General features: G+C 36.0%; 1 protein-coding gene across 2 annotated transcripts in view; it reads right to left on the bottom strand.

The window, feature by feature from the left end:
- Ten-a (Teneurin-a transmembrane protein) overlaps positions 1-23,988 on the bottom strand; it is a 258,111-nt gene that overhangs the window by 155,609 nt on the left and 78,514 nt on the right. For both annotated transcript variants that reach the window (XM_076116852.1, XM_076116853.1), the window contains exons 4-6: positions 20,820-20,957; positions 17,022-17,132; positions 15,167-15,325 (exon numbers count right to left, since the gene is read on the bottom strand). In XM_076116852.1, the coding sequence (XP_075972967.1) occupies positions 15,167-15,325; positions 17,022-17,132; positions 20,820-20,957 (408 nt within the window). The remainder of the gene's footprint in view (positions 1-15,166; positions 15,326-17,021; positions 17,133-20,819; positions 20,958-23,988) is intronic.

Here is a 23,988-nt window from a genome sequence, read left to right as displayed (position 1 = left end):
ATTCATAAAAACTAAGTACATAGTTACAATAGTTAAGTGTTTGAAAAGGTCAAGAAAGGCACTTACAAATATTAGTCAGAACGTCTTGTTATTAAATATTGAATAACATAATTACTATCTACAATTAAAGGATATGTTTTATTAACACCATTAATCTACATGTCTCCCTTTAGAACAAGGAAAATACCCCTTTAGGGCGTACCCTAAGTTAATTTCGTAAACCAAAACAGAGATGTTCCCGCTCAGTGAATAATAAGACATCTCCCTAGTGACGAAATAACGCGTAGGATAATACTAATAGTACAAGTATCTTTGCAGAGAATATCAATACGATATTATGCCAAATTCACATCGCCTACTTCCAAGATCTTGATAGTACGACAAAGGTATTGTTGTATTGTATTCAGAAGGATTCAATATCGAACACTATTATACAACTTTGATATTACACTCAATGTATATATGTAGGTAAGTATCTGAAGTATAAAATAGTCACACTCAATCTGTTATTCTCAAAATATATGTTAGAAAACTCAAATACAAAAATGCGTGTCGCACAGAAACAAACATAATACATACACAATTCATCGCTATGGTTTGAACTGTTTCCTAAATTTATTAATAGAATTAATAATGAAATATCCGCAAGCACCTCAAACACAATAAAGTTGACTCACAACCAACAATAGTTAGTAGTGTCGATATGTTTATATTGTCAAACCGCAGTTAACAAAAAGCCGCGGTGTATTTCCATCAGCTAACAATAAATAGGACTTGCAGCTTCGACGGTAACGTAGAAATATAAACGGGAAATGATTCATTCCGAATTTCGACATATGCACGAATTGAAAGGTCGGCTGCGAGTGACGTATTTTTAATTACCTTCTACCGCGTCGTCGGATCGCCACCATATTGAATTTCTATAGTGGACAATAAATAAGTCGAGAGTCACTTCGGTCTCACGTTCCCTTTTAACTATCCACCTCATACGGATAGCGGTACCGTAATTAAAAGTCAAATCCATCCGTATTCTTGCTAAAGTGCTAAAATACGTTATAAAAATTTATATCGCCGCTCCATTACATTTCCCCGTTATATCGTACCTACCGATATGGAAAAAACTCAAATTAAAATTTCAAATGAAAATGTAATTTACCAACATAAGGTTTGTAACGAGTCATGGTATATTGGAGTTGATGTGAAGGTGTATTTAGGTAAAAAGTTAGGTATTTTAATTAGCCCAATCTTGATCGAATCTCCGTGCGAGCTGATTGAATTTCCGGCCGAGGCTATCTCTCGTATTCGCCCGCCCGCTCGCTCCGGCTCACTGGCCTGTGACGTCACACTGTCGATTACATTTTTTTATTATTTGCTACTGTAAACAGCCGCTCATAAAGTCTACTCCTGTCTTTTTGTTGTGGCGTCCGTGATTAAACGCGATATTAATAGAGTTTTCTTTATGTCCCTTTTTCTGCTGCGTCTGGGTTACTTTTATGCTGTTTTATGCAAGCACTTATTGTCTGAAGTCAATCATGATACTGCCTTCCTTTGATGTTCTGCTTGAAGCCATTATTTTCTCACAGTATGTATATACCGTGCATTCATTAGATGTTACTCTATCTTCGATATTCTGTTCAAAAATATCCAGATCTTCATCCAGTTACCTACGGTTTTTATTAAACTCATGCAATATTAGATCTATATACTTTTATTTTATTATTCAATGTTAGGACGTGCAATTTTGGACCGTCATTAAGAAATGATCAATAGTATTGTACGGGAAATTGAATTTAAAATAAATATACGCCAATTTTTCAATCGCTTTTAGATATTAAAATCATGCCGATGACTGCGCTATCTCCATTGTAATAACTTTAAAGACAAAAAGTATTTGTAGATATTAGTTAGTAGAAGAAAAAACAATTTTTACTCAACTGCTTATTAATATAAATCATACGTAGACGGAAGCGTCACTACGATTGAGATACTCGAAACGAAACGTTGCCAACGTAATCGTATACTTGTGGGGTTCTATGATTGATGTGACGGGTAATAAGGCCCACAAGTATTGCAATTTGTTTACCCTTATCGCTTTAATATACTTTCGGTGCGGCACAAAGACAGGTTTTCCTATCGTATTTTATACCGATCAACAATACCGACCCCGCCGTTCACCGATAATTGGAGAAAAAGTCCCCAAGGAGCCAATTTTGCTGACGCTGGTTGTAAAGCGGGCGGCGCGGCGGTATCCATACGAAGAAATAAATTATAAACGATCCATCACTTTCCTCTGTTGACAAATATAGCGCAACGCATTTAATATCATAACAGGAAAAACTTAACCAATAACTTTTTTCACCGGCCAACGATATCGTGATGGATTTTTATATTATTACCAAATTGACTGTGATTATGTTTCGACGGTACATTTGAGCTGCTTTATCTGAAAAAATCTAGAATATGAATGATACCTATATACAAACTAAATTTAAAATATTGATAAGTATACAGAAAGGACTCTATATACAGCAGGTACTGTTGCAAAATACCTGCTTACAATTCCTAGATAGTCTAATAACGTGCATAAACACACGACAAACTTCAACTTAATGAAGAAATGTCAATTACACTGTTTGTAACCTTTAATTAACAATCGTTTAAAAAGTTAAAGTCGTTTAAGAGTAAAGAAAAAATATTGAACTTGTAAAAACAAAATGCAATATTATAGCGTTAAAACAAATAGATCTTATGTAATCTATATGAACTCATTTATATGTACATTGTTTATGTTTTTAATAATATAAAACACATTCATGATACATAATAAATATTTACAATTCTTGATAGTAAAGTACTCCGTCAACAAAGACAATGAAAACAACTGTTTCAATATTAATACTCGTATTTGTCAGAAACAACAACAATAATAAAATATTTGGAAACAAATATTAGGTTATGAACGTTAACTCTCGAGTATTTGATTTTAATACATTACGATAGACGATTGGTTGCGAGCATCCACATACTCCATAACTCAAAATAAATATCATTGTGTATCTAATCACGTGTAAGGCCCCAACGTTCTATTCGATAAGTGGTCTAAAGAAAATATATTCTTGGAACATCACATCCAAAAATAGGTAAGTTTTTGTGAGTTTTTAGTGTGATCAATATGGTAGGCTCAGTCGACATCCTTCGGGTCGGCACGTGTTAGTCATAAACCTGCTTTTACAGGGACGCCAACCCCGCCCTGTGCGAGGACATTCAGGGGGATAGTAGCAGTAAAAAACGGACTGTTAAGGACTTTTGCCGAAGCTAGGTTTTGCCAGTCTAGTGGAATATATTGCGGATAGACGTGACTTAGAAACCTTCCATTATCAAACGGCAACAGTCTACTTGATTGATGAAACCAAATTACGATTGCGGAATAAAAAAAAACCTTCACTATTTTTTAAATTAGGTTTATTCTATAAGAAAGATCCACAAGATTTTATAAGATAAAGATAAGCGAGATCTAAGTAGTAGTGCGGTATTATAATAGAGCATCAGCCGTGAAACTGTTTACTCTAAAACGCGTTCGCAATAACAGTTTGAAGACGTCAATGTTTCCACACATGAGCGAATATTCTATTTGAATTCGTAGTTCATAAACTATATTAAATCCACCCTCAGCTATCATTTTATTTCTGACATGATAACATAATATTAAACGTAAACCTGCCTCATAAGATAACACTGAGGTACCAAGAATTTTCATCGCCGTCGTCTTGCAGCCGCCTTCGCAATATAAACGCGATGCTCACGCAATAGAGACAACACTCGACTCATACGCCGCCTGACCTTGGTTAGAAAGAAACGACAGAGATTTCACAAGCACGCCTTTAATTTCTAAAGGTTTTATTGCATTCCCCGCAAGCTCAGACGCTTAAACTTTATTGCTCTGGGATTAAAGTAATATTTGCAGCGACTAAATGATGTCGAGGCAATTTCATGATATTAAAAGCTGTCTATGTTCAAGCCAGGTCAATAGTTTGGTGTTCCGTGATAGTTTGCGTGGTATAATCGTCGGCGAACTTTCTGTCGTTCACATTCTTGGGCAACGACGTGCGATAACAATACGTTCCTTTTCAACTATTTGCGGTAACTAAATAGTTTGGCGCAAACACTTCGTCACTATTAGACGCGCTTTAATATCAGTGAACCAAAACTAAAGGTACCTATTCATAACATCATTTGTATAGATTTAACATTTTTTTAAATAACTGACTATGATAAATACTAATATATTACTTATAGAGAGATTGATCGGAGCATGTATGCATAAATAACGGTCTACTAAGGAAGTTCAACAAACTCCTCTACACATACCATAATAAATAGATGCTGATACAAACAGAACAAAAACTTCACACAAAAGTGCTTCAGTGCTCGTTAAGCCATTGCCAGAAGACATAATAAGGATGTTGTTAAAGAAAAATGATCGCTTTAACTGACACGCCAGCCATTATTTACGTACTCGCTATAAAGTACATATCAGTGCAATGCAAGAGTTTACGGTTGAATGAGTTGGCAAAATTTTTCAACGAAGTAGCGACAGATAGCAATGAAAGAAGCCCTGCGAGCGAGAGGCGGTTGAAAAGGGATCGGAAATGTGAGCGCTCGTTGAAGTGCATTCGCTATTGGTGTCGTTTCCGGATGTACTCGCAGCAACAAAGATACATTTCATGAACCCAATACATCGGTACATTTATTTGATAGTCACTACTGCAGGTGCCGAACTCTCTACTAGTCCGTAAATACGAGTACATTCAAGGCACACAAAACTTTAGTCACACACGTTATAGATCTTTATTCGTATTCAAATATTGCCGTTTTATTCTATTTACAAGTGTTTATAGGCAAAACGAGGAAGGTAACTCGATAATAAAACAAATAAACAATGAGTTATTTGGAGTCACGTCATGTACACTTGATATATACGGAAGGGTAGCACGATCGATCTGTTCACACCCTCCAGATATGATTAGCAGCTAATTGAATCCCGGGGTGAGATCCGCAGTTTAGTTTTCTAATTTACGAGTCTTTCCTTTGCTTAGTAAAGGGTTGAATTTAATTATCTCCGTGCCGACGACCCTCAACTAAAACACACAAAAAAATGGATGAAATTGCATCTCAATTTGAGAAAAAGCTTCGTTAACCTTCAAGCTCTCATTACTTACTTTATAATACCCCGTAGCAGACAGATCGTAGCTCTACGCGAGTTCGTAGACCTCTCGATTCGTTATGGCAAATTGCTATTTGATATCCTAAAAATAAAAGTCTGATTCGTTTAATTTCATTATTTTCAAAACGTATTCAGTGAAAAGAAAATCTTTTCCTCGATTTATATTCAGAGTCTTTCTTTGATGTAACTAGTTCTTGTCAATAAAAAATAAGTACCAAGTAAAGACCCAATTTCAATTTATCAAGCGACTATATACGTTGCATGAACACCCATTGGTAGTTTTATTGCGTCGCTAATCGGGTGATATTTTTTGCATGGAATTTGGTGATAATCACTTTCAAGTTCAACTTTGTATTCAAGCGGCGCGGCGCGCACCGCCGCCCCTGTGTTGCGAATTTGATAATGAAAGGGCCCCACTTGTGTGCTGCAGAGATAATGTAAATAAGTATGCAAATTATACACCAAGTTCCATTCAAATGAACCTTTGCGGCTCTTTAAAGTTTTCCTCAAAGCCAAATCTAACAGTGTGATATATCTACTCGCACCGAGACCCACCCTGTATTTGAATATTTTGAAATAAGGAAATGATGTACAAACAGACACGGATTCGTGTCGGAAAACTTTCTCGTCGAATCCTATTTATGATGTTATGAGTTCGCAGCACCAGACGGACCGACGCACCCTCTAGCTGCTCCCTCGCGAACGTAACATTATTAAAGTATTATAAAAAGATATGCTCCGTACGTTCACAGACGTGTAATAATGCAGACTGCAAGCAATCTAATACATGTACGCATGGATGGACTGAATAATTAGTGGCACCATTGGCTCTGAGATTCCTTTCTCATTTCATCCGACATTTGGCACGGAATGTGTAAAATATTTTCGTTGTAGCAAAGTGAAAGTCGCGCGTGATAGCGCAGTGTGACGTGGCTCGGCCATCAATCATTTATCCGCGAGTCGCTTCAGCGATACCGAGGAAAGCTCTAAAGCAACGCCACTTTGATAATGTATCACGTTTAAAACCGACTTTTAAAGGCTCCCCTCACCCGCCTTTATTATTAGGCGAAAGGAAGCGTGCAAACAAAATAGATTGATACCGAATCTTGATAGCGGGTATTGAATTTATTTTTGTTCACTTTATCTACACCATACAATTTGTAATATTTAACTAAATTTAATTCTCTGCGATTATTTCAACAGCTTTAAGATTTTTGAAACGCTTCAAGATTAGAACTCAGCCTATTTAAAAGGATTTGGCTTTGAGATTTTTTGTTGGAAGAGTTTTATTAGAATTTAGCGGTACAGTCCTTAGTTAAGTACCCACAAACATGAACATTTAAGAAAGACCAACATAAGAACTTAACTTGAACCATAATTACTTGTTCTAATAAAATTCACGTCGGCTAGTATTCTAATGAGGTTTATAACCATAATATTTGAACGTACACGAATGTTTCATGAAAGAAATTGGAGCGCAATTTATTTATCGCATCAAGTAACTGAAGCGTTGATATCAGAGACGTGCATTGCAGTTTTCTGCAAGTATGTTGCACTTAACTGTGATACGTATTATATTCCCGGTAAGTGCGATCCAATTTGTTCAAGTTTTGCGGAACGGCACCCAGAAGAATGTATGATAAACTGTCATTCAGATGCGGCACTCCGCGAAATACGCGACAACATTCCACTCTGGGAGCACCATAAATTGGGTTATCAATCAATATTACTTTCCTATCTCCAATTTATGTGGAAATTGTTTATATTACATATACATGATCCGACTTTGTTCCTGATCATTGGTGCGGGGAATGGGTATTACCGTTTTTGTGAACATCGTTTCGTCGCCAACCGTCGCCGATATCAGCTCGACTGTCCGACAATAAAGGTATACGACCATCGTTACGCGGTATTTTCTTACAATCTGAGCGAGAAGCAAGCTGGGACAGCGCTCGTAATGGGCCAATATATCAAATAGGATTAAGTGTAAATGAGAGTAGCGCAAGCGGCTGATACTTTGTTGTGCGACATGACCGGAATAGATAGAGACCTATTGATTTCTTTATCACTCCTAGAAACGGAGATCTGGTGGCCTAATTTTAAAAATCAAGGTTTGGATTATCAATATATATTAAGTTAATACAATAAATAGGTTTATTAGTTAATTCGTAATATACGAGCAATCCCCTTTGCACTTCACGCTGAATTAGTTTACCGAATACGAAAACATAACAAAATGGAGTCTGCAAAGTAGCCCGAATAAATCGCATTTGTGAGCGACAGTAGGGCGCGGTGCTGCGTCGAGACGCCACCACCTCGGCTCGTTCCCCTACATGTGCGCGAACATTCCTAGTTTCCACCTGAGTGACGCGCCGTACGCTCTATCAAAGTATGCAATTTATTTCCAGTATTGCTTGATATTCTTACCAAGTTCCGCTTATGTTTCAAAAAGAAACAGTCTGTAAAACTTATTCCGATGTCTACAATATTTTGAAGACATAAAAAAAACATAGGTACAGCAAATACCGCAATACTCTCGATGCGACAATAGAATTTGTCGTAATAAACGCTGTTTAAGTGTATCTGTCGCAGCTCGGCTATTATATTGTCGCAACTGTCTGCACTCTGCAGTTAGTGTAACTACCACGAAGTTTGGCGTAAACACAGTCCAGTACAGAGAGAGAAACGAGCTAGCTCGTAATGAGCTTTTTGCTGGATATTTTACACACGATTAATGTGGACGGGGCGGATCACAGTGGCGACATCGTGGATATTTCCCAGAGGTCGGCGTCTCCCGACACGAGTTTCTTTCTTGATTAAAACTCGGAATAATAAACGGCAAAACAATTTTGCTTCGTCGCGCTCTGCCGACCGTCCCCACAGAACAAACTAATATTGAAGTGTACGGATGCGCGCACAGTACCGCCATGCCTTCGGTCATTTAAAGCCCTTAGGTTTGCTAATATTAAACACTCAGCCACGATCTATTTGCCAACACTGTACCCTTGATTTTAGAGTTTAATTTGGTTTCTTTTCCTAAACAAAAAAAAAACACTACCCAAAATGTATGTTGTTATTTTTTCCCGCCAAACATTACGTTTTGTCTTTAAACGTGACAGCAAAAAATATTAATATTGGTATAGGTATGTTAATTGGGTAAACTGGTACAGATGCGCATAAAGTAGCACCACTTAATGTATGCTTGAATTCGTGAATCAATCTGAGAGGCTTACATCCTTAAGAGATTATCAGAGACAGTATACCCCTTTTTGGAGACAAGTGTAGCTTTTTGGAGAAAAATAATATTATTGATACTTCATAATAATAACATCACACTTAACGTTATGCGTCGTGACAGGTTCAGCTGTGTGTTCAGTAGCGTGATTCTCTACAGTGGCTACTGTCGAGTATCGAAAGTTTGACATTTAAAATGTACTGCCAAAATAGTTCCTACGACGCCCGTTAGAGGCGCTGATGATATTTTCATACAAAAATTTTCGATGACCAACCGGTTGATGGTAGTCGATAGAATTAAGCTACAGGTCCCTTGATAGGCTTAGAGAGAAAACCGCCTTCATGAATTAGAGGTCAGAGAACAGACTATATAGTTCTTAAATATTTGTAGTCTTATTGACACCATGTTATTCTTAACAAGTGCTCAAATATAAATTTAAATACATTCATACAATATACTTTTCACAGTCGTATTTTTACTGCAAGATCGGGCATCTTGAACCAGACATGTGACGACCAACTTCATAAGATCAAAATGAAAGTGAGCGCTCATGAAAATTTCAAAACTTGCAATTTCATAAAATCTGTAGTACAGTCTATAAAATTCCAATATACACTTACTAGTTACAAATGTTATTAGGTACAGGCCGGTGCTGAAAATTGGAAAATTTAATAATTCAGCAAAGTTGGAGCAGAACGTACTCGGCTTTCGTTTTCACCCCAACTCATCATTAGTGCGCATTCTGCTACTAATTTTCAGAAGTGATCAAATCCTACAGATTTTCAATTCACAGAAACTTTTGAATTTATTTAATCTCTCAATATGGCCTGATTAGTACAGACAGTATTTTATTAAACATTTCTTAAATATTTCGAACACAATACTTATTTTAATGAGCACTGCTTAAATAAATATTAAAGGTGTTTTTTTTAAACTGCTTTATTGAAAACTGTTTTAATATCCCTGAGTGTGTAAATCCCGGGGCTACATATCACAATAATCACGCTTCAACGACGCAACGGTAATCACAGTTTGATTTTATTAGTACACACGTAATTGCTTCTTCCTGAATTTACTCCCTATCCCACCTGAGGCCATAGAGTTTCCATACCTAACAGTGCTACAGGCTTATTCAACAGAAATAAGTAGGTACAGCAAACTGGCTAAACTATATGTAACCAAAAATGTTTGTCATGAACTAAAAGAAAGTTATTAGTTTATAAAAGTTAATTTCTATATTATAGAGCAACGATTACCAATATGGTTGAGCAATATTCTACAACACAAGTAATGTTAGCGAGTATGTATTGCTGTGCATTAACCCATAGAAACTATTGGTCGGGGTTCACAAAAGTTACCTGATGGAATCGTGCTGTATTATGTTGCTCTTCAAAAAGTAAGGCAAATACTTCAGAGAAAACCCCATTGTCATTGATATTCAACTCAAATATGATTGTCATGAGTCGATTTTTTCCCGTGGGGGAAAGTTTCAAATAATCCTGATCCATCGTTACACAAAACTTGTAAGTTGTTCGCGTCTCAACGGATAATCGAGTTTATACTTGGAGGGCCGCCATCAATCATTTATCCCGCTCGCTCCGTCCACGGCTGGATGTGCACCGCACACCACCGCCACCGCCGCGCCACCACCGCGCCACCACCGCGCCACCACCGCTACGCGGAAAAACTTTAAAGTGTTCCAACTTACTGTGACGTATCGCACACTCGCTTGTTACTTGAATAATGTCTCTCTTTAATTTATTACTTTCAACTACATACTTATTGCTATCTACTGTATAAGACATTTTTAACATCATCGTTTTATTTTTCAGGTATTATTATTCTTCCATATTACTCGTTGCAATCTTACGACGAAAAGTTAGTCAATTCTACAAAGTACACGTCTTGTGTATGCTTGCTGACTATGTATATTTATTGAAGTATTTCGATTGTGTGTTACTGAAATAGTCGTCAATACAGGTTTTTTGAGTTATGGTCGCCTCGAATATCCAAAACTAGGGCTACATTTTTATTGCTTAGGGTTAAGCACGCAAATATTATTGACGATCCAATAAATCTCGTATGAAGTCACCTCGAGGAAGGCAAATAACACAAGTAGACAGGAATCTATACGGCATGAGTGTTTTATGAGCACTCAAGTGCCTTCCGGACTGGGGATGTTTAAAACTCTCCCGCGACTCGATCGAGAACATTCCACTCACAACACGACAATGTCGGATTTGATCTCAACCGACGTCATTTTTATGAGCGGTTAAAACTTTATGAATATGCTTACCGCTGCAGTTTTCACTTACTTTTATATGCGTTTAGCAAGGTGAATTTTAAAACCGTGCTATCTTATCAAGCATTATCATACCGTAAACTACATTCTTGAGGCACTTCGCATTGCTTGGAGTGTGACAATTTGGGGTATTCTAGTCTACCTCTACATTGATGTATGGGCGAATAGATGTTATATCTAATTGCGTCACGTAATAACTAAAATATAACATGTAGGCACTAGGCATGCTCTGTTCATGTGAATTACATACTTTGACAATTTATGAGTAAGAGTTGGGCCAGCTACCCAGAATCAAAGCACAGTGCATTATGCTAGGTCAACGAAACGGTTAACTAGATTTTTGTAAAATAATGAAATTTAATTGAGAATCAATCTCAGGCTGCATGTGTAAGAAAAATCATTGCATTTTGAAAGTTAAAAGATTGTCCCTAGATTTTATTCAGCAGTTTACCAAAAAGTCTGTCAAACTTCAGAAGACCAACAATGAACATGAAGACTTACATAAATTTCACCACGATGTTATACGAAGTAATAACGTTTTTATTTCACCATCAAGAGAGAGAGAAATAAACACGGCAACGTATACAAAGCGGCTGTCGGAATATAATGAGATCGCAAAAGAACTCATTTTAATACACCGCAGAAGCTACATGGATTAATAATACAGATAACTTTATAACATAATAACATGCACGTATGATATTGCGGGAAAATATTGTTACGTCGACGTCAATATCGTTAAAGGAAAATACGATAATTATTTACTTTTTCAATAAGTTATTGGGTAAAGTCGAAATGTTTATAGTTCTTATGTGTTACAGTATGTTGGTTAAAAAAGGCTCAGCTATTAATTATAACGAGAGACACTCTTAATTATATATCTAATAATAATGCTTACTTACATTATTTCAACATGTAGTCTAACATTTGTTTATTTATCATTTTGGTAGAACGATAACATTGTCAGAGATACTTCTTAGAAAGAAAACAAGCCTGAGCTGTGTACACAAAACATATAAATAATCAGAGATCGAAAACAAAGTTTCCATAACATTGTGTAACGGCAACAACATAAATTGAGTCCAATTAGCTCTAATAACAACGTATCGCATTAACGGGATAAACATTACCTCAGTATAGAAACAAAGGCAGGTAAGTTGTTGTTTAATTCAAACAACAGTATTATAATAATAGTCAAAGAAGACTGCTTTTGAGTTTTAACTGCAAACACCGCTTCTTGGAAGCTCTAACAATACGGCATCGTAAAAATTAAATTACAGCGAATCTCCGAGGAGGTTTCAATTTTCAAGCAAGACTCTGGAGTCGAGATGCCGACTCCTCTTACGAAATAATATTGCATCCACAAATACTCCGCTTTACTACCCTTCTTTTACGCCCGAGTTTCATTCATATTGAATCAAACAAATTAGCAAACCTAACACTAATAAAACGGCGAGCAAAATCAGAGCTGCAATGTTGAATTATAGAGTACCTGAAATTACTTTTAAACGGATAAATAGAAATGTTAATTTGAGACTGTAAAAAGTATCGCAGGAGTGTAGCGCGACGGCAAATTAGAGGGAATGGAATATAGTTTACTTTAAGTTAAACTTATTACGGTCCTCGAGAAACAAGCACTGGGAGGCTCGCCCGGCGCGCGGGTCAAGTGCCCAATTTGTCACCCGCGCAAACTTCCGACTACTTCGGCCCCGGCCTGTTCGATTCCATTAAACTTTCGAGACCTTTTGAAGCTATTTTCTTGTTTGAATCAAGATTTGCCTAATTCATTTCGGTGTCTACCTACTTCAAACAGCGCTAACGTTGATTTAACATTCGTCAATATGCTGGCTGACATCTAGAGATAATTGATCTAAATCAATTAAACACAGAAAATCTTATCAGTTTATAAATAAAGTGGTAGCCCATGATCGAAATGAAAGTAAGTCCTGAGACGCTTACAATGCGCTATCATAAAAATTAAATTACGGTGAGAGTTTCTCTGTAAGTGCGCGCCATTTCAACGGGTAGGTTTAGGTGCGGGCGAGGAGGGGCGGCCACATCAAAGCGAGACTCATCCTGCGTCGGGTTCTCCTTCAAATCAAATTTAGCAGCTTTCTTCTTTCGTCACGGCACTGAGACACGACTAAGCATTTGACCCGTGGTGTATCACTACCGCGCTCTATAAATTTAAAAGCACAATGAAAATCTGCTCTTACTAAGCCAAAAAAATACAAAGTAACAAGTCCTCCGAAGCTAATGAAAAAGTAAAGTATAAACAAGGGTAGAAAAAGATAAAAAGAGCGATATCCTCTGGCGTTAAAGGTTCTGTCTCCACGAAAAGAGCTATAATATTTATGCAATTTATGAGCTATAATATAATATGTATAATCTTTAAAAAAATAATACCAATTATATGTAAAATTTATAACATTATGGTATAAGTATTCACATGTTGTCAAACAGTATCACAATATTTACATATCTGCAAATCTAATAAAATTGAAAATGTTAATCATAAATTATTTTTAAAATTCGTTACTCCAAGTGTAAGAGAAAATAGCTATTTGATTAAGAAAAATTACATCATCAAATACAAATCGACTACAAAGAATATAAATCAGATGTTTCGTACCTTTGAACCCTAAAATCTAAAAGAAAGAAGTAAAAGAAATTAAAGGCCAAGTTGTTTACGTATACACGCCTGAGGCATAGCGAGATCAAGTGGCTAATTTGTCAGCGAGAGTAAACTTGGGTGTGCCGACGCCGCGGTCTGGTACGGACGACGATGCGATTCGATTAAACTTCACCCAAAGTACCAACACAAGAACAAGGCCTACTTAACGCGGTTGTACATTTACGACGGAAACTTAATAAGCTAACTCATCAGAAGAACCGACTCAGCAATGTATGCGTGCTATGAATCTGATACGTTCTTTTACATGAGCATGTTATAGTAGAGGGCACAGACCACTCACATGTACTGTTTTATTAGTTTCACGAACCAGAATTTAGAATGTCATCTTCAATGCTGCAAAATACTTCTAATAGTCAACATTATCATAATAAAATATTGCATAGTATTATGCAAAAGATCGCAATTAAAATTTTGTAAATGTGTATTGCGTTATTACCACAAAATCGTTCCGCTATTAAATTTTACCACATTTTATAGTACCCTTATCTTGAAACTTAGATTAAAGGAAAGTTTGTACGCCAAGTTTTGCTAGTCTGTACACACATATCTGCAGTTGAAAATCAAGGTACCTACAATGTATATTGTTCCAATTTGCGTGTTCCGAACAAAACAATTAAATTAGTTTGTGTTTATTTTATTGTACTTTTTAAACGACTTTAAAGGAAGCAGTTTAAATTATACACAGCCTGGCTTAAACATAATTTCAGCATACATTTGGACTCAGAAGTAGGTGTAAAAATAGGCACTGTTTGTTTCTATAGAAATGATAATAGCAATTTGTCTATAAGCAGCGCGATTCTCTACAGTCGATGCACCTAAGCGTAAACGTATTGCAGAAATAGTTCTTATGGCGTCCGCTAGAGGCGCTGATCAGTTTTCGATAGATGATAGTGGTAGATAATCGCTACAGTTGATAAATAAATCAACTTTTTAATTTGTAAGTTATCTTTTAATGTATTTTTTGTACATGTACTTATTTACCAGATACATATATACTCGTATGTTAAATAGGTCCCATAAGTAGCATATTAAAATTATAATCTATACTAATATTATAAAGCTGAAGAGTTTGTTTGTTTGTTTGATTGTTTGTTTGTTTGTTTGTTTGAACGCGCTAATCTCAGGAACTACTGGTCCGATTTGAAAAAATCTTTTACTGTTAGATAGCCCATTTATCGAGGAAGGCTATAGGCTATATATCATCACGCTACTACCAATAGGAGCAGAATACCAGTAAAAAATGTTACAAAAACGGGGAAAATTTTAACCCATTCTCTTATGAGACGCAATCAAAGTTGCGCGGGTCAGCTAGTATGTAATAAAAGTAAAGTTTGAAGTCACTTCATATTATAATAGCCGTCTGCCCTTCTATCACCTCTCGATACTTATAAATACATGTTTTAGAAATGGATTAAACTTCTTTTGAAGACAGTTTAATCATAAATGTTTTACGTGTTGTTTAAATATTTTACATGGCTTAATATTAAACTTCTTATATTGTCATTATAAAAAAAAGACGGATTTTCTGTGATTTTTCGGCCTTTGGACGGTATGAGAGACTTTGACTTTGTTTTGGCCAAAAAATACCGTATTCTTGTTTACAAAAACAAGACGTAACTTAAATTAAGTACAACGATACGATATGAAAGTTATTAAGTATTGAATTTTTAGACAATTGTAACGTTCATACGTTATCATTCTAGCACCTACCTTCAGACAGGTACAAGCGGTCAGGTTCAGCAGGCTGTTCACAGGGACGATGTCGAAGAGTGACGTGGAGGGAAGGCCCTCGCGGTGGAACCTCAGGAGGGGCTGGCTCCGGAGGCGACTCGCACTCTCGCTCCGTTGTCTGACCATTGTTGTTCGGTCCTTCACAAGAAAGTATATTGATATGAATTAGATATAATTAATTTATTTAGTGCTTACATTAAGTGGTTTTTAAAAGGGTAAGGTTTCAAGAGTCGGGCTTGGAGGCCATCTATTAGTCATTATAGGTACGTGATTTTCTTCTGTACTAAGCTGTTTGAGCTGTTAAAGGCCTCACAACAGACATCAAATAAGTAAAGCTAGTATACTAAAACATGAAACGCCCTCAATGAATGTGAAATATGCGTTAACATTGAAGTAAATGTATGTTGAAAGCGATATCTACATCACTTAGTTAATACGGATTATAACATGACGATGTCGGTCGCGTCAGTCGCGTGGCACACATGAATACAATTCCGTAAGCTCATTGTCTACACCTATGTACGTGCCTCTCGTGTGCGTCTGGGTAACTATGCCAAGCATCCTTATCAAAGGCATGCACCCACTACCGTATTACGCTCATAATAGCTATACTACAGAATGCCTAACTACAATAACTAAAATGGAATCCGACACAGAATATGTGTAATACCTCATTCATACCGTACATTTCGGAATGGCATTAGGATTAATAATCCTTGCAGTAATCGTATACATTCCTACTTGCATTGCGATGGAGTATAATTATGTTTGTCTGCAGAAATTAACCCCACTGTAAATTCTTCGCTATATTGATGAATGTGACATTAGATGACCATTGACATAGAGTATTTGACTATAGAGTCCGTGTATTAAGGTTTTATTGTGTTTCAACAAATAATATCACAAGAATCAGTCAATCTTTATAGGTGAATTTTATAACTGACGAAGAATTACCTAAACCGGGTACGCAAATTTATTTGTTAAAAAAATACAACGTCAATAAATTCTTTACAGAAATTCTATAAAAAGTATCAAAAACATATTAAAGGAACTAAAGAGAACAGATACAGTTAACAAACTTCAAAGTTGGTCAAAGAAACTCGTTGACGGCTAAGGGTTCCTATAAGAACAGTGATTGGGATAATCTATTTGGGATCTCGAGCAAATACTACAGGTATTTTGGTAGTCAAACGGTTCGGTTTTCTCAAACGGTTTTCCTGTTCACATTTCATCGGCATTTTCATATAAAACAACTTGAGCGAAATGAACATTATTAAGCACTGGAAATTGAAATTCTTTATAAATAGCTCTTTCATTTAGTTAGCTTTGTAAGTGGAGATTAACATCTAGACAAGCGATTACGTAAGAAAAATGCTCACTTTAATAAACGAAGCTTAAAGATTATATAAATACTTTGAGGCTAGACGATAGTAATTGTTTCAGGGTCTTTAGTAAAGCCTTCGAAGTTAACACAAGTTCTTGATAACTTAGACTATTTATAAAACTGAACGATACAACATCAGACTATGTCGGTACTTAAAAAAAAGTTAGCCTATTCATACAAAAAAATCGCTACGGTATGTCTAGTGTTCCATAAAAGGCCTGGAAATATGTCCATTCAATTACTTACAAAAACGATTATTATGTAGAAACTAAGAAAGGAAAATAGTAAAGGTACTTAGTATCTACTCTATTACGGTAAGAATAAACTGGCACTTCACCAAGCTACAATTCCTGTAACATACTTGAATAGTAATAAGTACAGTAACGGGGACATACTATTGTACATGTATATAGCCGTATAATACATAGTTATGAGTTATGTTAGTGTTACCATTGTTGAGACAGTGGCGAGTGTTGCGTGCGTTGTTATCGTGCGCGAAGTCTTCACGGCGCGGTCGACGTGACAGCGTGCCGCCCGTCTCCGCGCTGAATATCTCCTCCCCTATAACACATACCTCATATTTAACGCATATCTTTACAAACCTTAGGGTGTACAGCTTAAGAATAAGTGTTGAATAGCCTATCCGGTAGATAAAGTGACAGCAAATGTACAAAAATCTCCGTCAAATTCTATTTTAATCGATGCTTATTCAAAAATTCTGAAACCGGCTATATGAGTAGTATATTTGTATATTTGTTGATTAAAAAGCACATTATTTCCTTATTTCAGAACGTTTATTTGTATAATGCTAAATTCACATTTGACTCACGTGTTCAAAGGCACGTTATTATTCTCAAAATTTATGTAAGTATAAAAAAATATTTTAAAATTTATTAAATAATTAAAAACGAATCTGTGTCCCCATCATCTATAGAAATCTACCTAAATAAAATATCACTAAATCCTTCCCCAAAAATCTAAAATCGGTTTGTTGATGGTAAACCGCACGAGAATCCTTTCAGTAAGTTTTGAGTTTATCGTAATCAGACAGACGCAACTGGTGACTTTGTTTTGTGTATTAATACCTGGTGATGATAAACTCCCGAGAAATTAGCCTCATCTATACTTATAATAAATCTGTAGAGAGGTCAATTCTGTACATTGAATATATTTAAAAAAAAACCAATGGGGGATGTTTAGTAACGGATACTGATACCGAATCTGCAATTTATAATTTTCTTTTCTGTCTGTCTGTCTGTCTGTCCTCCGTCTGTATGTGACGCTATCACGTAAAAACTACCGGATAGAATGCACTGAAATTTGGTATATGCATAGATTAAGTAGTGGAGCAGTTCCTAGGATACTTTTTATAGCATAAAATTTAAAAAAAAATTAGAAAATTGAAAAATATACGTAGAAATCGTTTGAACCTGCGTTTCCCTATAGAGACCATAGATGGCGTTACAATCCATTTCACAACATTCGCATAAAGTTAACGCGGCGCCTGCCGTATCGATACCTGTTGTTCGCACCAACCAATAGATGGCGTTATAGCTCGCAACAAAGCATGTTTTTTCTAATTAATTTGTTTTGATGGCTTTATTGTAAAAAAATACCTTTGAAACATGCTATACATTTATAAGATTTTTAAACATAAATGTTGTATGATATATTACACAAAAATGTTGGTTTACGTGGGTCCGGTGCGGTCGGGATATCCTAGATGGCAACCGAGTAATTTCGTTTGTTGTTCGCCGCAACTAACAGATGGCGTTGTTGTTCGAAACACATAACCAAATTAATTGGTTGCATTAAGGAAATAAATTGTATAGCTATGAAACAAACTACGTGGTAAGTTTTAAAAAATAAACAACGGATGATATATAAAAAATAATTACGGGTTACGCGGTTTCGGACGTATCATCGCAAGTAAACATTATTACGCGTGTGAAGAGCTCCGGCGCAGATAGGTCTGTCTGTACCTATTATAATATTCTGAATCCAGACGGGTAAGCAATGGTCAGTCTATAATAAGGTATTATATTTTACACTGTAAACTGGTACGGATACAGACGAGAGCGGAAAAGAAGGTAACCACAGGAAATCAGGCCTGCCTGAGCCTGTGTCACATTGTGTGCCCTTCGGGTCCCTTTCGTATATAACCATTAGATGACAAAAGAGTTGTTAGCATTTTTATGTGTATCGAGTGCTTCGCAATTCGCGTGCTCAAACGAATAAGCAACAGTACGAAATTCACGCGAGCGGAGCCGCACGGGTCAGCTAGTCAAAAATATTCACCAATACACACAAAATTATTTTTAATTTATTTTAAACTCAAAAATCTGGAGCAAACGACTTTGATGTTTTTTTTTATAAGTGCCTCACATTCTAGCCAAGAGTGAAAATAATAGACTCCGAGAACACAGAATAGGTATATTCGGTTTGAAAATTCTCATCTTGTTGAGAATTCAAAGTGCATTTAGTTGTTACTAACGATACATACAGTTCCACGTAAATCGTCATTATTGAATGTATTCAAATACCAAGTGAGCACAGTTCATAGCAGTTAATATCTGCTACTGAGAATTGTCAGTACCGATTTACTGACGTTATTATTTCAAATCACAATGAAAAATAACTTTATGGGTGAAAAACAAAATTATTTTAACCTTTGACAGCTGAAATAATCATGAGGGACGCATTTAATTTAGGTTGACATTTGGAACAAAAGTTAGTAACGACCCACGCACTTTCCTAAGTTGAGATATTCATAAAGTATTCATACATTCATCTATTCAACCACTATTTACACGTGACCTTATAAATTTATTGAATATGCGATAAAAGCTTTCCAGAAAAAAAATGAAAACAATACCCATATATTAGTACATACACACATAATGATATATGAGTACTAGACTCATAATTAGGAATACAACATCTGAAGAAAAAAACAATATTAATGTAATGTTGCAATAAGGTTTTCTATGTAGTCAGCTTTTATAAAATTGAAATTGCGTTAATGAAATCGTACTTGCAACGATTTTGCGGTTTAATTATAAAAACAAGATAATTATTACTAGTATTACACTGTAGATAGTTTCATAATAAGTAAGTTTCAGCTTTGAAAGCGGTCCTTATAAAGCGAATAACTTATATAATATGTCTTGGATTCCTGTACATCAAAACAGTGTACAGTAAGTTTTAAAATTACGCACCGCAGTGAGCGAAGCGAGACGGAAGCACACAGTAATTAGTTCAAAAACACGCGGGACGGAGTTTCGCTATTAGCTAGTGTTTCGGTTCTGTGCCGCGCTTGATGCACAGATAACGGCGTGTAAGATAAACGTCTACTAAATCTCACTTGTTTGTAATGCTAATATCTTTCCTTTAACACTTTGTGGAGTGACTTGATGCTCTATGTGTACTGTGATATTTGTAGATTTGTAGAGATTCTAGTATTTTAGAAAGGGTTGATTATATTTTGATAATGGTTTTTCAAGTAAGTGAGAAAGATGAGCGATATTTTGTAGAGCAATTACTAGCTTCTAATATGTAACTAAAAAAGTTACTTTGGGTAATACTCTGGGAACTTCTTTTAGTTCAGCATCGCGAAAGCAACTCGATAGTCAACAGTGTTAATCGCCCTTGATTTAATTTTCATGCAAAAATTGTCTATCGAGACATCCGAGGCTCGATAGAATCGCAAGTGATTCTTGATCGCCCCTCTACTTTACATAAATACCTACTCGTAAAGCTTTCTTCGTCGTTGTTAACGACTGTATCACTTTCTTAAAGCAATTATATATTTTTTTTAGGCGTTGCTATTCAACTGCAGATCAACGGCCTCTCCCTCCCCTAACTTCACGAGTGAGAACAATGTCGATAATCTTTGACTCCCTTAGAACAATGCTGAGGGGCCGCTACTTACATTAAATTATTGTAATATGGTTTTCAGTACAATAAAAAGGAATAAAAGCACTAATTGTTCAGTGAACGAGTTCCTTGTTTTTGGTGCTTCAATTATAGATCGGCCTTCAATCAATTACAGTAGCTTAGTGTTGGAAATATTGTGTACATTTTATTGTTATTAGTTCTAACTCAAACGAATGGACTTCGCAGCAATTAGAAAAATAACAAAGTATTAAAATGTCGTAGATAGAAGCTACAACATAGCTACGACATGGCTACGGGCGTAGCTACGTGATGCCTACGCCTAATTACATTCTTTAATAATACAAGGTGTACCTTTGGAGTTTCTATTTCTCCTGTAGTATCTTCGGTTGGTGCTCTCGAGAGGGAACGGCGACGCCTGACGCTGCGGACTGCTCGCGTACCTCGGCAACTCCTCGCCGCCCTCCGACCCGTAGATACGACGCTGCTCACCTGGACCAAACACAGTTATGTTATTTATAACAAAATTAATATGATTAACGTTAACTAATTTCAAGGCATAGCGATAAAGAGCTACGTAGTTAGGAGCCGATGTTTTCGAAGTTTTTACATATTATTCTACTTCACCATAAATATACTAACATTATTATGCTTACAATTCACGGGCATACAGTAAATTTTATGAAACCGTTAAATTGTTCAAATTTTCAGAAACCCTCGAGAGATTTGTTATCCATATTAAAATCAACACGTTGTACAACATTAACACCACATTTTTTACATAAAAAAGTTCGCAAACGTCCGCCGTACTTAGTTATGGTACGAGTAAGTAATAATTTTCAACACTTTATACAAATAGGTCAGTATAAAAGTTGAGGCCGGAAAGTTTGGAATTTATGAGGCGGTTTGTTTGGGTAGGTAATTCTAAACAATAACAAACAAAATGTATACGGCGCGGCGGCCGGAGCCCTGAGCACGGCTGGGCGCGAGTCGGCCCGCGGGCTACGTCGACCGCTCTAGTACTTCGCCAAACAACGAACACGCTCGCGCCGGCCTGCTCAAATAATTCCTCTTGAACCCCGCAAAAACTACATCACTTTGTTGCTATGAACATAAAGATAAACAGACACGTAACTATGTTATCGGTTTTATCTTACGTAACACTAGAATTGCTCGTCTTTTATTTCAGAACAATTCCCTTCGTAGATTGGTTTCACCTACAACTTTTTTTTTGGGTTAAATATATAACAAGATGCAGAAATAAACGATTAATCACAACTACTGTTGTTGCACTAAGTTTAAGTAATATGGTGCTGCGAACACTAATGCGACCACCTGCTATCAAGTTTGGTGATTAAATTAATAACCTTCCCCCTCATCCTCGAAATGTGCTAAATTGGACGTTTATTCGAATGAATTGTTTCCAAAGTTCATAAGTTACTAAAATATATTATTTGTATTTATAGTGTTAGCTACAGGAAATGCGCGAGAATGGTTTTAAGTATTTATAAGTATAATCTTGTGATGGTTAATCAAAACACTACCATTTACAAATTATACAAGTGCTAACTACTAGCTTACTGCGCACTCGTTCTAAAGTTTAGCGACAGCCCTCTAAAGAAAATTTCAAAGTAAACTTGTAATAACACTACGCCTATGTTGTTACAAATGCGTATAAAAAGAAAGTTGGTGAACGAAAGAAAATGAATTAAAAATACTCGTTCAGATTGGTAAGTTTCGCAATACTTTGGAAATTTGTTGGCAACGTTAACACAGCTCTCCGTAACGAAACGTGAATAAATTGAAAATAAGCAGAGAGACGCAGTCATTTGTAACTTTAGGGAAAGCATTTTAATATTTTTCGAAAGTCGACGATAAAAAGATGTTAAGAACCGGTCTAACGTAGTCATAAAAAGTACAATAAGTAAGAGTTCCGAGCCTAGCACGAGTGAATAATTGAATGAACGAAGCTCACTGGCCCCCGTATTATTCTGATACGGCCCTTTGTTTATACCTACATAAGTACATACGAATAACAACAAATTTTAACTATTCTAAATTCCCAACTGAAATAATATTAAAGGGTTTTGGATGTAGCGTTTAATGAAAGTTAAGTCGGCGGTCTGGTATGTAGCCAACGGCTGTATGAAACTAAACACCTTGTTTTAGTTTACTCAACGATTCTACAAACTCAATTAGCATTACAACCTCTGAAAGTCACTTTAGGCGAAATGGAATTATGTTACAAATAAACGCGCCTTTGTTTTGATAGACCTTACACGGATATAATGGTAATTTCAATGTTTTAACAACGTTCATGTATTCTCTGTACTTAGGTACATATGTTTAATATATTATTTTACCCTTCATGTACACAAAAGACTTATTATATGTAAGCAATTTACATTATTTTAATTTGACTTTCCATGTTTTGTGAAGTAAGTATTATGTAAGAAGAATGGCAGAACATTTGCTCCATCATAACTATTCAAATAAGGAGAATTATTTTGATACTCCTAGACAATTTATACGGGTAGTTGTTCGAGGGAAATTTGTGAACCAACCTGAATAGGTAGTTTATGCGTCTGGGTAGGTCTGTGCGGGTATCCTGTGCTCAAACATAATGGAATAAAGAATAGCATTTGTAACGAGAATATTACGGTGAATAGCCCTCCATTTACCCATAATCGGGTTGGATAAACATATTAGCGAAGGCTAGTTTCAAACTTCATGTTTAGTCAAACTTGTTGGAACAACTATCTGATATCGAACACATCACGCCTACATTTCCCCGAAGGACGAGCATATTATTATATATTTAGTTGTTAACTCTACACTGTTACTGAGAATTTCCTGACCAAAATTCGCCTAATAAAAACTAAATTATGCATCGAATATCATATTATTAAAATTTAATTTATATTCAGACTGTGTCATTGGGGGTTTCGACTATATAATTATGTTGAATGATAAAATCGTTTATTTTAGTAAATTAACTAATAAATAGTATGTTTACGCGTGCAGTTGCACTGTATAAATCCGTACACTAACCATACTAGCAACGTAGTTAACAAAGTACAGCACCAAATAAAAACTAAAACATATATCTAGGGATTTTCAAATATTTTTCTTATAATTACACATAAAAATAATTTACATCTCTTCTAATTTCTTAAAACGAGTTCTAAAAAAAGACTGTAAAAGACATACGGCAACTTCCTCGCCAGCAACACCAAAATGCAAGCGATATTCGGTAAGTTCGACCGTTTTTTTCTTATCATATATCGTATGAATATTTAACTATTAAGCTTTTCATCTTTGAATCTCAAATAAACCTTACCGCTCAGCAATAAGGTCGAAAATTAAAGAGCAAGTTATTCGGTCCACCGAGGCGATGTTTCCCTTTAGTAAACAACTCAAGATTGAATATGAAAATTTAATCGACTAATTTAATCGAAGAGAGATACCATGTACCCGTCGCGGGTGAGTTATTAAACGTCTCTCAGTAGGTCGGCATTGAGGT

This window comes from Anticarsia gemmatalis, chromosome 7 (genome assembly GCF_050436995.1).
Source record: "Anticarsia gemmatalis isolate Benzon Research Colony breed Stoneville strain chromosome 7, ilAntGemm2 primary, whole genome shotgun sequence".
NCBI classification, from domain to species: domain Eukaryota; kingdom Metazoa; phylum Arthropoda; class Insecta; order Lepidoptera; family Erebidae; genus Anticarsia; species Anticarsia gemmatalis.
The sequence above is the reverse complement of the archived record's forward strand: the minus strand, read 5'-3'. Positions and strand labels throughout refer to the sequence as shown.